Source organism: Argentina silus (assembly GCF_951799395.1).
Source record: "Argentina silus genome assembly, chromosome: 4".
Taxonomy (NCBI): Eukaryota; Metazoa; Chordata; class Actinopteri; order Argentiniformes; family Argentinidae; genus Argentina; species Argentina silus.
Genome location: NC_139658.1, coordinates 17,553,061 through 17,566,191, shown reverse-complemented (window position 1 = coordinate 17,566,191; position 13,131 = coordinate 17,553,061). Strand labels below are relative to the sequence as shown.

At 47.4% G+C, this 13,131-nt stretch overlaps 1 protein-coding gene across 3 annotated transcripts in view; it reads right to left on the bottom strand.

Moving 5' to 3' along the window:
• tfeb (transcription factor EB) overlaps window positions 1-13,131 on the bottom strand; it is a 32,565-nt gene that overhangs the window by 11,336 nt on the left and 8,098 nt on the right. The window contains exons 1-5 of one of the 3 annotated variants that reach the window (XM_083668606.1): window positions 10,962-11,086; window positions 9,145-9,229; window positions 2,887-2,991; window positions 2,485-2,655; window positions 94-192 (exon numbers count right to left, since the gene is read on the bottom strand). In XM_083668606.1, the coding sequence (XP_083524732.1) occupies window positions 94-192; window positions 2,485-2,655; window positions 2,887-2,916 (300 nt within the window). In that variant the 5' untranslated portion in view covers window positions 2,917-2,991; window positions 9,145-9,229; window positions 10,962-11,086. Of the gene's footprint in view, window positions 1-93; window positions 193-2,484; window positions 2,656-2,886; window positions 2,992-9,144; window positions 9,230-10,961; window positions 11,087-13,131 lie in introns of those variants that run through there. The other 2 variants (XM_083668607.1, XM_083668605.1) reach the window with 2 other exon arrangements.

Genomic DNA, 13,131 nt, shown 5'->3' with positions numbered 1-13,131 from the left:
AGACAGACAGACAGACAGACAGACAGACAGACACAATGGATAGACGGATGGATGAATAGATGGATGGATGAACAGACAGAAGTAGACAGATACCTGTTTGGTGGCGTATGTAGTGGAGAGGTACTCCTTGACCTGTTGTCTCTGGGACTGGCGGATGTGATAGTCTGTGGGGTTCTCCAGGTGAGTCTGCACCTGTACACAGGTCACAGCAGCAAGGGATTTCAACCCATCTCATCCTTAGGTAAACACATACTGTACCAGGCCAGGTGTACATGGTGTAGACGTAGACGTGGAACACATATCACTGTTTTATCTCCTGGTATGAACCATCTCTCCTCTGTCAATGGCTTTACTCATTCCCACCTGGGCACGACTTCTGACCATCGATCTGACCATCATTTAAAAATCATTCATTTTTTTGGTTGTCCTGTATTATGGCATATTATGCCACAATGCCCCGATATTTGGTTTGTGTGGGTGTTGGTGCCTCAACGTTGTTACAGTAAGCCCATCGTGGGGTAAAGCCTATGGTAGTGAGACCCCAGGCCTGACTACTGGGGGGGTTGGCCTCATTCTTTCACATCAAAGACTAAAGATCAGTGTAACAGATTCCTGCTGCCTCTTACTCCAGAAACACCCCCTACTCTATCCCCCACCCCCTCCCTCTCCGGCCACTTTTATAATCACTAGGATTACATAAAATGGACGAGTAGTGTTTTGGTAAAGTGGTGGGATTGATATGTCCCTGTGTGTTTGAGTGTGTGTATGTGTGTGTGTTTGAGTGTGTGTATGTGTGTGTGTTTGAGTGTGTGTATGTGTGTGTGTTTGAGTGTGTGTATGTGTGTGTGTTTGAGTGTGTGTATGTGTGTGTGTTTGAGTGTGTGTATGTGTGTGTGTGTTTGAGTGTGTGTATGTGTGTGTGTGTTTGAGTGTGTGTATGTGTGTGTGTTTGAGTGTGTGTATGTGTGTGTGTTTGAGTGTGTGTATGTGTGTGTGTTTGAGTGTGTGTATGTGTGTGTGTTTGAGTGTGTGTATGTGTGTGTGTTTGAGTGTGTGTATGTGTGTGTGTTTGAGTGTGTGTATGTGTGTGTGTTTGAGTGTGTGTATGTGTGTGTGTTTGAGTGTGTGTATGTGTGTGTGGCGCATGTGTCCGCTTAAAGAGCGGCAATGAAACGGCCCAGAGGGGAAAACGTTCAGGACGGTCATAACTGTCTCAACGCTCTGTCAGAACAAATCAACTGAAAGCGACCAGAGTGGACAGGCTCAGACAGACAATCTTCAACTGGCACGAGGTCTCAGACATCAAGGGGAACTCTGATAATTCCAAGTAAAAAACAGTTCTGAATAATGGATGCAGTCATATAAACCCCACCTACCCCTCCCCCAACATACATACACACACACACACACACTAACTTCTGTACGTTTGTACACAACATGCAAAACCACAGCCAGACATACAGTGTGTGGTCAACAAACACACACACACACACACACACACACACATCACAGATAAAAGCATTCACAGGCGTCTGTGGAATCAGGCAAAATGTCACTTCAACTTTATCTGCTGTCTGACATGCCTTATCGTCCTCCTGTCTGTCCTATCTCTGCACAGACACGACATGCCAATAACCCCCCCCCCCCCCCCACCACCACCAGTCCACCCCCCCCCCCCTCCCTTCTCCCTACCTGGTTGCCGTTCCACCGCATTTTTTCTGTCTCTCTCTCTCTGTCTCTCCCTCTCTCTTTCTCTCCTGTGTTTTTCTCTGTCTTTGGCAGCTGTGTGCACCTCTCTCCAGTAGAGTCCAGTCAGAAGCCTAGCTCCAGCCCTGACCACCTCCACTGCACCCAGAGAGGCTGCCTGCCTGCCTGCCTGCCTGCCTCTCAGCAACACGTGAGTGGATTACTACAACTCCTAAATCCCCCGCTCTCTCTCTCCCCCTCTCTTCCTCTCTCTCTGCCTCTCTCTCTCCCGCTCTCTCTCTCTTTCCCCCCTCTCTCTCTCCCCCCCTCTCTCTCTACCCTAACATCTCGCACTCTCTCTCCTAATTTAAGGCTCAGTGCCCTTCTAATGACTTCTAATGACTTGAATCCTACCTCAAGATCCACAAGCCTAATACTGTATGGACGTTTGTGGGTCTCTTCTCTTTAGTTTGTGTAAGTCATACAATCATTTCAAGTTAAACAAAGTTCTTTAGTGAGGTTTAAGCCCTTAGTCTGGAAATCACAACTCAGGACTACTGTAGGAGAGCTGGCGGTTTGAGTTTGGCTGTGGTGCAGGAGATCAAACTAAACTCCCTTTAAAGTTTTTTTTCTGCCCAAATCCCTGCACCCTCCTCAAGCCCCACCCCCCTGATTATGAAAGTCTTAATTTTAATACTTCCTGAGGTTGGACACGCACACACGCACTCATGCACATGCACGTGTATGCACACACACTCACATACGCACACACACACGCACACAGGCACACACACTCACCTTGAGCACCTCCACAGGCACCTGCATGCTCTGGTAGTGTTGGGGAGCGTTGATGGCCGGGGTGGGGGCAGGGGGCCCAGGCATGCGCTGTTGCATGTACTGCAACGCTGCATTCTGCTGCTGCTGTTGACGCTCTCGCTGCTCCTCTTGTTGCAGCTGGTCTCGCATCAACTATCAATCAATCAATCAAGTCATCCATCAGTCTTTATAATTTCTGAATCTTATTCCGGAAACGTACCTACCTCTCAAAACCAATGTCAGCCACCTTTTGTACAAAACATCCCAAAACACCCACACAACAGATAAATTGAAATAGTGTGTTTCAGTAGTGCGTTTACTTTAATAACACTACTGTACTACTGCTATAGATTACCTATAGCATAAACCGTCATGTGACTGTACCTGCAGCCTCAGCCCAATGCGCGAGGCCATGGCTGGGGGGCGAGGGGGGAGGGGGGGGCGAGCCGACGCAGACGCACCGCAGTCCAGCCCGAGAGAGGGAGGAAACTGTAGGGGGACAGATGAGAGAGGACAGGGGTAAAGGGGTTGGTTTGTTTGATCTGAACTTGATATATGACCAGTTGTAGCCCCCCTAGACCCCCTCAAAGCCTGGAGTTGACTGGCCTACATCTGTAACAATGGCTCATCTCACAATTTATGAAAAAAATTCTTTAAAGTACATCAATCTGTTTATGGTCTTGCAAGTCATATGATGTCTGCCCTGTACATTAACTGTCTAATGAACAACATTACTCAGAGTGTTTTCCATATCAGTCAAAAACAATGCCATACATTCAGTATATTTATTGTCAATCGAAAGCACTGTCTGTTCACTAAGGTCTTCCCCATGGCTTAGAGCTACACACACAGTATTCACTTTCTCACATGCCCCCTCATCGCGCGCGCGCGCACACACGCACACACACACACACACACACACACACACACACACACACACACACACACACACACACACACACACACACACACACACACACACACACACACACACACACACACACATTCCACTAAGCACATTCAATGCAACATACAGTGCCTTCAGAAAGTATTCAGACCCCTTCACTTTTTCCACATTTTGCTGTGTTATAGACTCAATTTAAAATGGATTAAATTGAAAGAATTTGCCATCAATCCTCACACAATACCCCAGAATGACAAAGTGAAAACAGGTTTTTAGAAATGTCAGTAAATGTATTAAAGTTGAAATACAGAAGTACCTCATGTACATAAGTATTCAGACCCTTCAGAGTGCTATGACACTCTTAAAATTAGCTGTCATCAACAAATCACTCAATAAGTTGAATTGAGTCCATCTTAATTCAAGGATAATAGTTCATGCAATTTTGGAATTAATATACTCTGATTTGCATTGAAATCAATTACACACTGTGTAGTGTAGTTGTCAATTCTTGAATGATTTGTTGATGACATTTTTGCATTTTAGCTAATTCTAAGAATGTCATAGCAAAGGGTCTGAATACTTATGTACATGAGGTATTTCTGTATTTCAATTTTAATAAATGTACTAAAAGCTTTGTCATTCTGGGGTATTGTGTGTGGATTGATGGCAAAATATTTTAATTTAATCAATTTTAAATTGAGTCTATAACACAACAAAATGTGGAAAAAGTGAAGGGGTCTGAACACTGTATAAATCGATCAATATGAAATTCACATGCTACTGAAAGCTGATGTTAGTGTGCTTCCTTGCTGTAGTTTTGACTGAATTGCACCCAGTCTGATGAGACATTGGGGTGGGTGGGGGGGGGGGGGGTCAGATCAATCCCCTCCTCCAGCCAAAAAGGCCCAAGCAGGCGGAGGGAGCGTAACCGTGGTTATGATTGGGGAAGTCATGTGGGAGTCATGTGGCCCTGTTGTTCTGGGGTGATCATGTGAGCAGTCTATCAGAGGGGAACACCCAGACACCCCTCCACCGCTCCCAAACACACACACACACTCACACACACACACACACACACACACACACACACACACACACACACTTCTGGGGAGACCCAGACATGACAGTTCCCCTTTTCGCAAAGCTAAGGTAACTCCTGATGCTCTCATGTGCTCTTCTCCTCCATGACTGCTTTTGCATATACTTGAATCCATTTCAAACACTTTCTAACTAACTTTCTGATGTTTCTACTGTTGCTGATGTTTTATACAGACGCAAGAGACAAGCTCACGTGAGAAAGACATCAGAGTGGCAACCAATCAGGAAGGGACTATCAACCTCTCATCAGATACACAGGCCATATATGGGCATTGAGAGAGAGAGAGAGAGAGAGAGGAGAGAGAGAGAGAGAGACAGAGAGAAAGAGAGAGAGAGAGACAGAGAGAGAGAGAGGAGAGAGAGAGAGAGAGACAGAGAGAGAGAGAGGAGAGAGAGAGAAAGAAAAGCTCATTGTGTGTGAGGTACAATAAGAAGGGCAGCTCCTATTGAGAAGGACTGAGGCCGCCTGTTGTCCGCCGTGTACATTTCAGCACCCGAGGGGGCACACACTGCCCGCTTTGTGCCCACTGACTGGCTCACACACACACACACACACACACACACACACACACACACAAAATACTACACACACACACATATGAGCTTTTACTCTCAGGCTCTGTAAAAAGCTGACTGCAGTATGTAGCAAAGCCCCAAACTACACCCAGAAAATCTACTCCCATTACTATCACCAGGCTTCTACCTACTACCACTACAGCTAGGTACTGGAACCTCCACCTCCACCGCTATTACACACCATCAAGGCCCCAGCAGGTTCTCAGTTGTCTCCCTCACATCGCTCATATGTGCTTAAAAGACTCTCACTGAATGTTCCAAACACACACACACACACACACACACGGAATGCCTCTGAGTGTATTTATAGAGCCTGACGAATGGGGTGATTACATCTCCAAACTCAATCGGCCAGGGCAGGAATGCCAGCCAGAGAGGGACAAGTGCCTCTGTGTGTGTCCATCCCACAGATTAGCTTAGCATGCTAACCCTTTAAGCATGGGTGAAGGGGGGGGGGGGCATAAACCTGGAGCACTTTATCTTAACATGCTGATGCTTTCAGCACATCTCAGAATAAGACATCAGAGTGTATGTAGGCCTAGCCTAGCATGCTACACTGTAACTTAGCAGAACGATGATCTCCAGAGCTTAGAGGAGGCTAATGTTTGCTAGCGCTTGCCGTTTACGCACGCACATCCCATGCTCACTGCCAAATCAACCTGTAGGCAGCAACCTCATGGATGTGGCGGGTAACATTGTGAGAACTCAACCTAGCCAATCAGAGGGCTGGGTGCCAGGCCACTTCTTACACCTGTCCATTCATCTCATGGAGAGCCATAGGGTGGGGACTAGGGCCTATTTGGAATGGAGTAGCCAATGACATGTGTTGAAAGTGTTGGCATGCTAAGTTCTAGAGATCACTATATGTTATGCTGGCAGAGCTTTCCCCCGGGGCGTACTGGACCTCTGGACCTCTCTCTGGCTACGACTCAATGCTACCAGAACACCGCACCGCTGCTCATGTCCGCATGGTGTGACTAGATCTATGTATGTAACTGATGTGCATGCATCGTGCCCTTTGTAATACATAGATGTAATATATAGATGTAATACCGGTACATAGATATAATGTATAGATGTAATACATAGATGTAATACATAGATATAATATATAGATGTAATACATAGATGTAATATACAGTATAGATGTAATACATAGATGTAATATACAGTATAGGTGTAATATATAGATGTAATATATACATGTAATACATAGATGTAATATATAGATGTAATACATAGATGAGCATAGCCCCTATTTACTTAATCTCTCTGTCCTGCTGACACACGCGCACGCACGCACGCACGCACGCACGCACGCACCTGTGGGAGACTCCCCTGTCTCTATGCTACACAAGCAACACCGAAACGCTTCACTCACACAAACATAGAAACACACACATAGAAACACACGCACACACACACACACAGGGTCTAATTTCCAGATCTCGTAGGGTGACACACTGCTACCCAGCAGCATGCTCTCCCACGTGGCCCCTCCAGTTGCCTGGCATCCACTGGGCTGAGCTGGCATCTGTGACGCGATGGGAGCATAGAGTCGCCATTGTGTGCCCGATGCTGTGATGTCACAGAGGCTCAACATCAAAGCCTGTCAGGGAGTGGGCGTGGACTGAGAGGAGGAGGGCAGGGTCAGGGGTTAACACTGAATTGTCCTACAGATTAGTCAGACACACAGATACACATACACTACAAACCGATACAGATGCAAAAATGACCCATACACACAGACAGCTATACACACTTATATCCATGCAGATACTTATACGCACACACGCAACACATGCACGCACGCAACACACACACATACACATACACACACACACAGACACACACACACAACACAAACACAAACAGAGGGCAGTGTGAGGACGTTGTATCAGTGTTCAGCGGCAGGGTGTTAATTTGTGGGAGTGTATTTATAGAGCTAGCTGTGCAATGTCGCTAGCTCCTTATAACTGTTGACCAGGGCTGCTAAATATGGGACGTGGACAGTGAAGACACACACACACACACACACACACACAGACACACAGACACACACACACACAGACACCTACCTACACCCTCACACATTCACACATGCACGCCATATACCGGGCAGCTAAATTAAGGGACGTGCTTTACTGGATTGTGGTTAGTGTGTGCCAGCGAATCAAAAGGCAGAGGGCTATTTCCATGCCAGGGACACAGCAACGCTACGGGAGGAATGGGAGAATATATAGATGCTAGAAGGACACCGACGCCTGCACATCTCTTCAACAGTATCTCACACACACACACACACACAGACACACACACAGACACACACACAGAGACACACACACAGAGACACACACACAGACACACACACAGACACACACACACACACACAGTGATATGATTTGATATGCTGAGTGCCATTCCATGATGCGAAATGTGATCGTCAACTTCAACCTATCCTGTGTTCATGCATCAAAAGTGACTGACGTGTCATGGCTATGACACCTGTTCTACTGCCGGCAGCACTGTGTGTGTTACGTTGTGTTCTCTGCTGTGTGTGTTGCTGTTGTTGTTCGGTGCTGTGTGTTGTGTGTGTGTGTGTGTGTGTTGTGTGTTGTGCAGCGTCATCGTCTGAGACAGGAGGGGTGTGGAGGGGGTTAGTGGACACTGATACTGAGGAGGCACTGGCACACCCTTCTTCCCTCCTCCACCCCACACACAAACACACACACACAAACACACACACACAAACACACACACACACACACACACACACAGACACCCTCTTCCGCAGTGAGACGTCTGCTAGCTCGGTCTAAAGACTAAAATAACCCTGTTCACTCTCTGTTCCCCTTTTCCGGAACACCCTGTTCCCCTAAACCCTGGTCTGAGTGTGTGTGTGTGTGTGTGTGTGTGTGTAGTGCCGCTCTGCGTCTCGTGCATGGGCTCATGTGGGACACCTCTCAGAACACAAAGCTCTTCTGGCCAGTTCTAGTGTCCTGTTACACAGCAAGTACCGACAACATGCGCGCGCACGCACGCACGCACACGCACACACACACACACACACACACACACACACACACACACACACTCCCGGCAGACATACACCCAGAGAGAGGGGTCTAGTGTCTGAGGGATCTGTGGGGTCATGTGTCAGTGTTGGCATGGTAACTGTAAGAGTTGCCTGCCTGCCTTTACAGCGACACAGTTCCTTCCTCTATGGTCTCACACACACAAACAGCTGCATCTGGTGACAACACACCAAACTATGGCCCTATAGACAGAGAGACAGACGGACAGCCCTGCTCCTAACTACAGACAGAGAGACAGACAGACAGACAGACAGACAGACAGACAAGAGAACAAACTGATATTCGGTGGACTAACAATACCAATAGTTGCTATTGCAATGAATTGCAATGATAAAAAAACACTTGATAGAGATAAAACACTCATTAAACCTACTACACACACACACAGTACATACATATTAACAGATACACACCTAGCACAGTCTGATCGAAGTGTGGGCAAGTCTGTGAACGACCCTCCTACAGAGGAGAGGACTCTACCACACATGTCCACAGAGGAGAGGACTCTACCACACATGTCCACAGAGGAGAGGACTCTACCACACATGTCCACAGAGGAGAGGACTCTACCACACATGTCCACAGAGGAGAGGACTCTACCACACATGTCCACAGAGGAGAGGACTCTACCACACATGTCCACAGAGGGGAAAACGGGAGAGAGTAAAAGGGGTTCCCAACATCTTACTGTTGCCGCGCATCAGTAAGCCCAGACCTGTGAGTGATTGGATAAGTGAAAGCGAGTTCATCACCATGACGCTTTCACCAATACGGTCCATGTCAGATCAGTGGTGTTACATTAATCACTCCCCTGCAGGACACGAGACAGGGGTTGAGTTGGGTTATGAAAGGTTGTGAGCAGGTGAACCCAGGTGAACCTCAGTGCTGGTTTCTCTCTCGCTAACTCTCTCTTAAAACCCTAACGCTAACACACACACACACACACACACACATATACACACACAGTACCTCTTTGTGAAGAAAGTGGTGAGAGAGATGAAGGTGAGCTCCTCTTCGCAACCCTCTCTACATCTCTGGACACCCCAAGGGTGGGCTGTAAACAGAGAGAGAGAGAGAGAGAGAGACAGAGAGAGAGAGGGGGCTCTATTAGACACACTGCACCGACAGAACAAGATATAATGGCAGAGGCAATAGTGCTACGGTTGTATATTACTACTACTATTACTACTACTTCAAAGGTGTGAATACAAACTGTAGCAACTGTAGCAGCATGTGTTACTTGACATTTGAACACATTCTGTGTCATATAGAGACGATTTTTCCACTGGAAAGACAATTGATGGATGGACAGCCTGTGTGTGTGTGTGTGTGTGTGTGTGTGTGTGTGTGGGTGGGTGTGTGTGTGTGTGGGCTGGGGAGGTCGACATTGCTTAATAATTCTCTACATCATTCATCACAACCACTGATATCCCTCAGGGTGCGATTTCTTAGAAGTTGCTCATAAAATATGAGCAGCGTTTTGAAGTCCATGTTAATGGGAATGACACCCACAATAACAAATACAAACCGTATCTTATCCATTTCAGTTACATCCGAGTCAACAGAACTCTAAAAATACCCCACGAAAACATAACTCTGCACCCCCCCGCCCCCCCCCCCACACACACACTCAATTCCCCTCCCCCTCCCCGCCCCTGCCCCGTGCTGCCTATGGTCCTACTTCTCACAGGTCTGAAGTGGCTAAAGTGGCTAAAGTGGCTTCCTTCGAACATTCGATACATGAAAGCGCTGTAGAGGAGAAGGAAGGACCTGGAAGGAATTAGGTCTCACCTGTCCGGTGCTTTAACGTCAGTAACAATGGGAGACAATGGGTAGGACACTTTGAAGACTATTAGGACGCATCTTTTGTGAAAACATTCACCATCAGTCCAAGGGAACAGACACGCTTCAAACCATAACAACAAAAGGAAATCGGTTCTAGGACTCACATCATCAAAAATAACCACAACACAACTCCCTTCTCTTCCTCTAAAATGAGATTTCACAACTCTCTCAGTGAGGCAACTTCCTCCTCACAGAATCCAGGAAGAGAGCCAGGCCTCATCCACGTTACATTACCTCTCCACTGCTTCCAACCTCTGGAATGTACAATACTATCTTAAAATGCATAGGAGAGATGAATAATGAATAATAGAACTAGAATGCTGAAATACATTCAAACTCTGGTCGTGTGTAGGTGAGAGACTAAAAAGCCGTAGGTAATGGAAATACATTGCCTTTAAATTACTCAGGTCAATCATAATCCTGCTTAATGCAACGGCCCCACATGAGCCCACATTGTGGGGCCGTTGACCTACTCCTCCATGGTCAAGGAAAGCAACCTACTCAGCCTGGTTTCCACCTTAGCCAACCCGCTCTGTGGCTGTCATTCAAACACACTGGCAACCATGCTAACAGTTTAAAACCATGCTAACAGTTTCAAACCATGCTCATAGTCATTATTCAGGGGACATGTCGAACCAAACCACCCAATAGAGTCATTACTGTGTGCCTAGTAGCTTGGCAAGCCACCCATTACACAGAAGTAATCTGAGATTGAATGATACTGCAGTGTACTCACCAGCCCACCACACAAAGCCTGTACTAAAAAACCACCATGTCGTTCCGCCGTGTCAGATTAGACCCAGAGTCTATAATTCCAGTCGTGAATCGCTGATTTGACACCAAACCACCAAGAGAAGAGAGCAGACCAAGTCGTAGCGTAGCGTATCCACGGGAAACAGAAAAACAGTAGGGAACGATCACAGATGATCCCTAATGCTTACCGGGGACAATGTCAAATCCAACAACCCTCACCAGAACATGTTGTCTCCAAGACGCTTCTCCTCCTCCACGTGGTTACCACACCTCAAAACACAGACACACACACAGACACACACACACACACAAACACACACTCAGAGAGAGAGAGAGAGAGAGAGAGAGAGAGAGAGAGAGAGAGAGCTCTGTGCCGACCGAGGCTGTGTCTTATACACTCTTGTTTCTGATCTGCTCGTGACACCACACCTCTCCACTCAGAGGGAGTCACAGGGACAGCCTTAGTCACTATCCCTTCCTCCCAGAACCGCCATCACAGTTCCTATTCCTCCTCCTCCTCCTTCTCCTCCTTCTCCTCTTCCTCCTCCACTTCCCCTAAATTAGCCCAAATGCCACAGTCTGTGGGAGGAACAAGGGGGACTCAGTGTCCAGATCCCCGCAGCTCAGATGTCCCCCCTTCACACACACACACACACACACACACACACACACACACACACACACACACACACACACACACATTTGTCACAGACGTGATTGCCCAAAGAGAGGGGGCAGATTTCTATCCGATGGGTGAGCTGACACAGATGTGGTCAACAGTGTCAGAGTGTGAGTCAAAGCCTGACGCCCTCTGCCCACATAAACCCTTTCACACACACACACACACGGCTCCCTGATAACACACCTACACACACTCCTGAAGACAAGCAGGAATGGCATGTTTACAGTTGTAGCCTATCTTCAGTTGGTATCAGCAGAACAGTAGCCAGCCTCGTTTCCTGTCTGTTACATGACACAACCATGTCAGCAACTACTGTCGTAACAATAAAACATGAGAGTTTGGAAGTCAACAAGTGTGTTTTGTTTCCATTGGCTAGAGTAAGAACCTATTATAGGCCACTGCAATGATGACAGTACAAAACAATGGGTGCGGGGGCAGAAACTAAAATTCCTAAAAGTGATCTTCTACAAAATGGAACAGGTGACACCCACCACAATCTGCTGAATCACAGGGATTTCCCAGACTATGAGAACAGCAAGCATTTCCTTAGGATTCGAAAGAAATCTGGCTGCAAGAATTCAAGGAAGGATGAATCTTTACTAACACACACCCACACAACCCACACGCGCGCGCGCGCACACACACACACACACACGCGCACAGGTAGGGAGGATTCCTCATGTCTTTCCAGGAAAGAGTTTAGCCCCATCTGGTGGTGCCACAATGCTCCTTTCTGACATCATATTCGGTGCCCTAAGACATGACTTATGTTGACACATTGGCTGTGTTCCAAAATGCGTTCTTGCACTCTATCTAAAGCACTGTGTTTAATGGGGGTGTGTGAGTGACTGTGTGGTCCAGTCCCATCGCCTCGTCCCCTACTTACCACTCACTTCCTCAGTACAGATCTGAAGGAGCCGGATAGGTTCATACAATATTGCACCACATTGGTTACACCTATCCCATTCCCTAGAGATTAGTGAATGTGAAAGTGGGTAGGTAGGTAGCAGCGTGAATGAACATCTCTCTGTCCCTTGGTTGCACACAGCCCTAGGGGAAATGGGAGCAGTGCTTCCTCAAGGTTATTTGACAAGTGGTTTACCTGACAGACCGCAGAGGCCACTAAAGCAACATCGAGGGCCGCAAGGGAACAGTGCTTGGAGGGGGGGGGGGGGGGGGGGGGGGCGGGGGTAGTGAGACCCAACCACAGACGTCCTTCTTAGAGTACTGACGCTGGCACTGCGGAAGGTACCACTTTCTGATTGGCCGTGCTGTCTGTGCGTGCTGTCTGTCTCTATTAAACCCTCTGATGTGCTGTGCATTTGAGGTTCTGGGCCTGTTGTCGAGGCGGTGCATCTGAGTGGAGAACCCCCCTTCACCGAGAAGTGTTTTAACAGGAAGTGTGAGATAATTTGTTTCACCAGAACCTGCAGTTGCGTAATGGTTCACTCACCCACACACACTCCTATTATCTGGACTGATGTTACGGTCACAGCCAGTGGCGACAGACAGTTAGCCTTTTTACTTGGAGCAGGTTGTTTACTTACAGCCGAGCTACCCTAGCTCTAGCCCTGGTTAGCTCTAACTAACCCTAGCTCTACCCCTGGCTAGCTCTAACTAACCCTAGCTCCAGCCCTAGCTCTAGCCCTGGCTAGCTCTAACTAACCCTAGCTCCA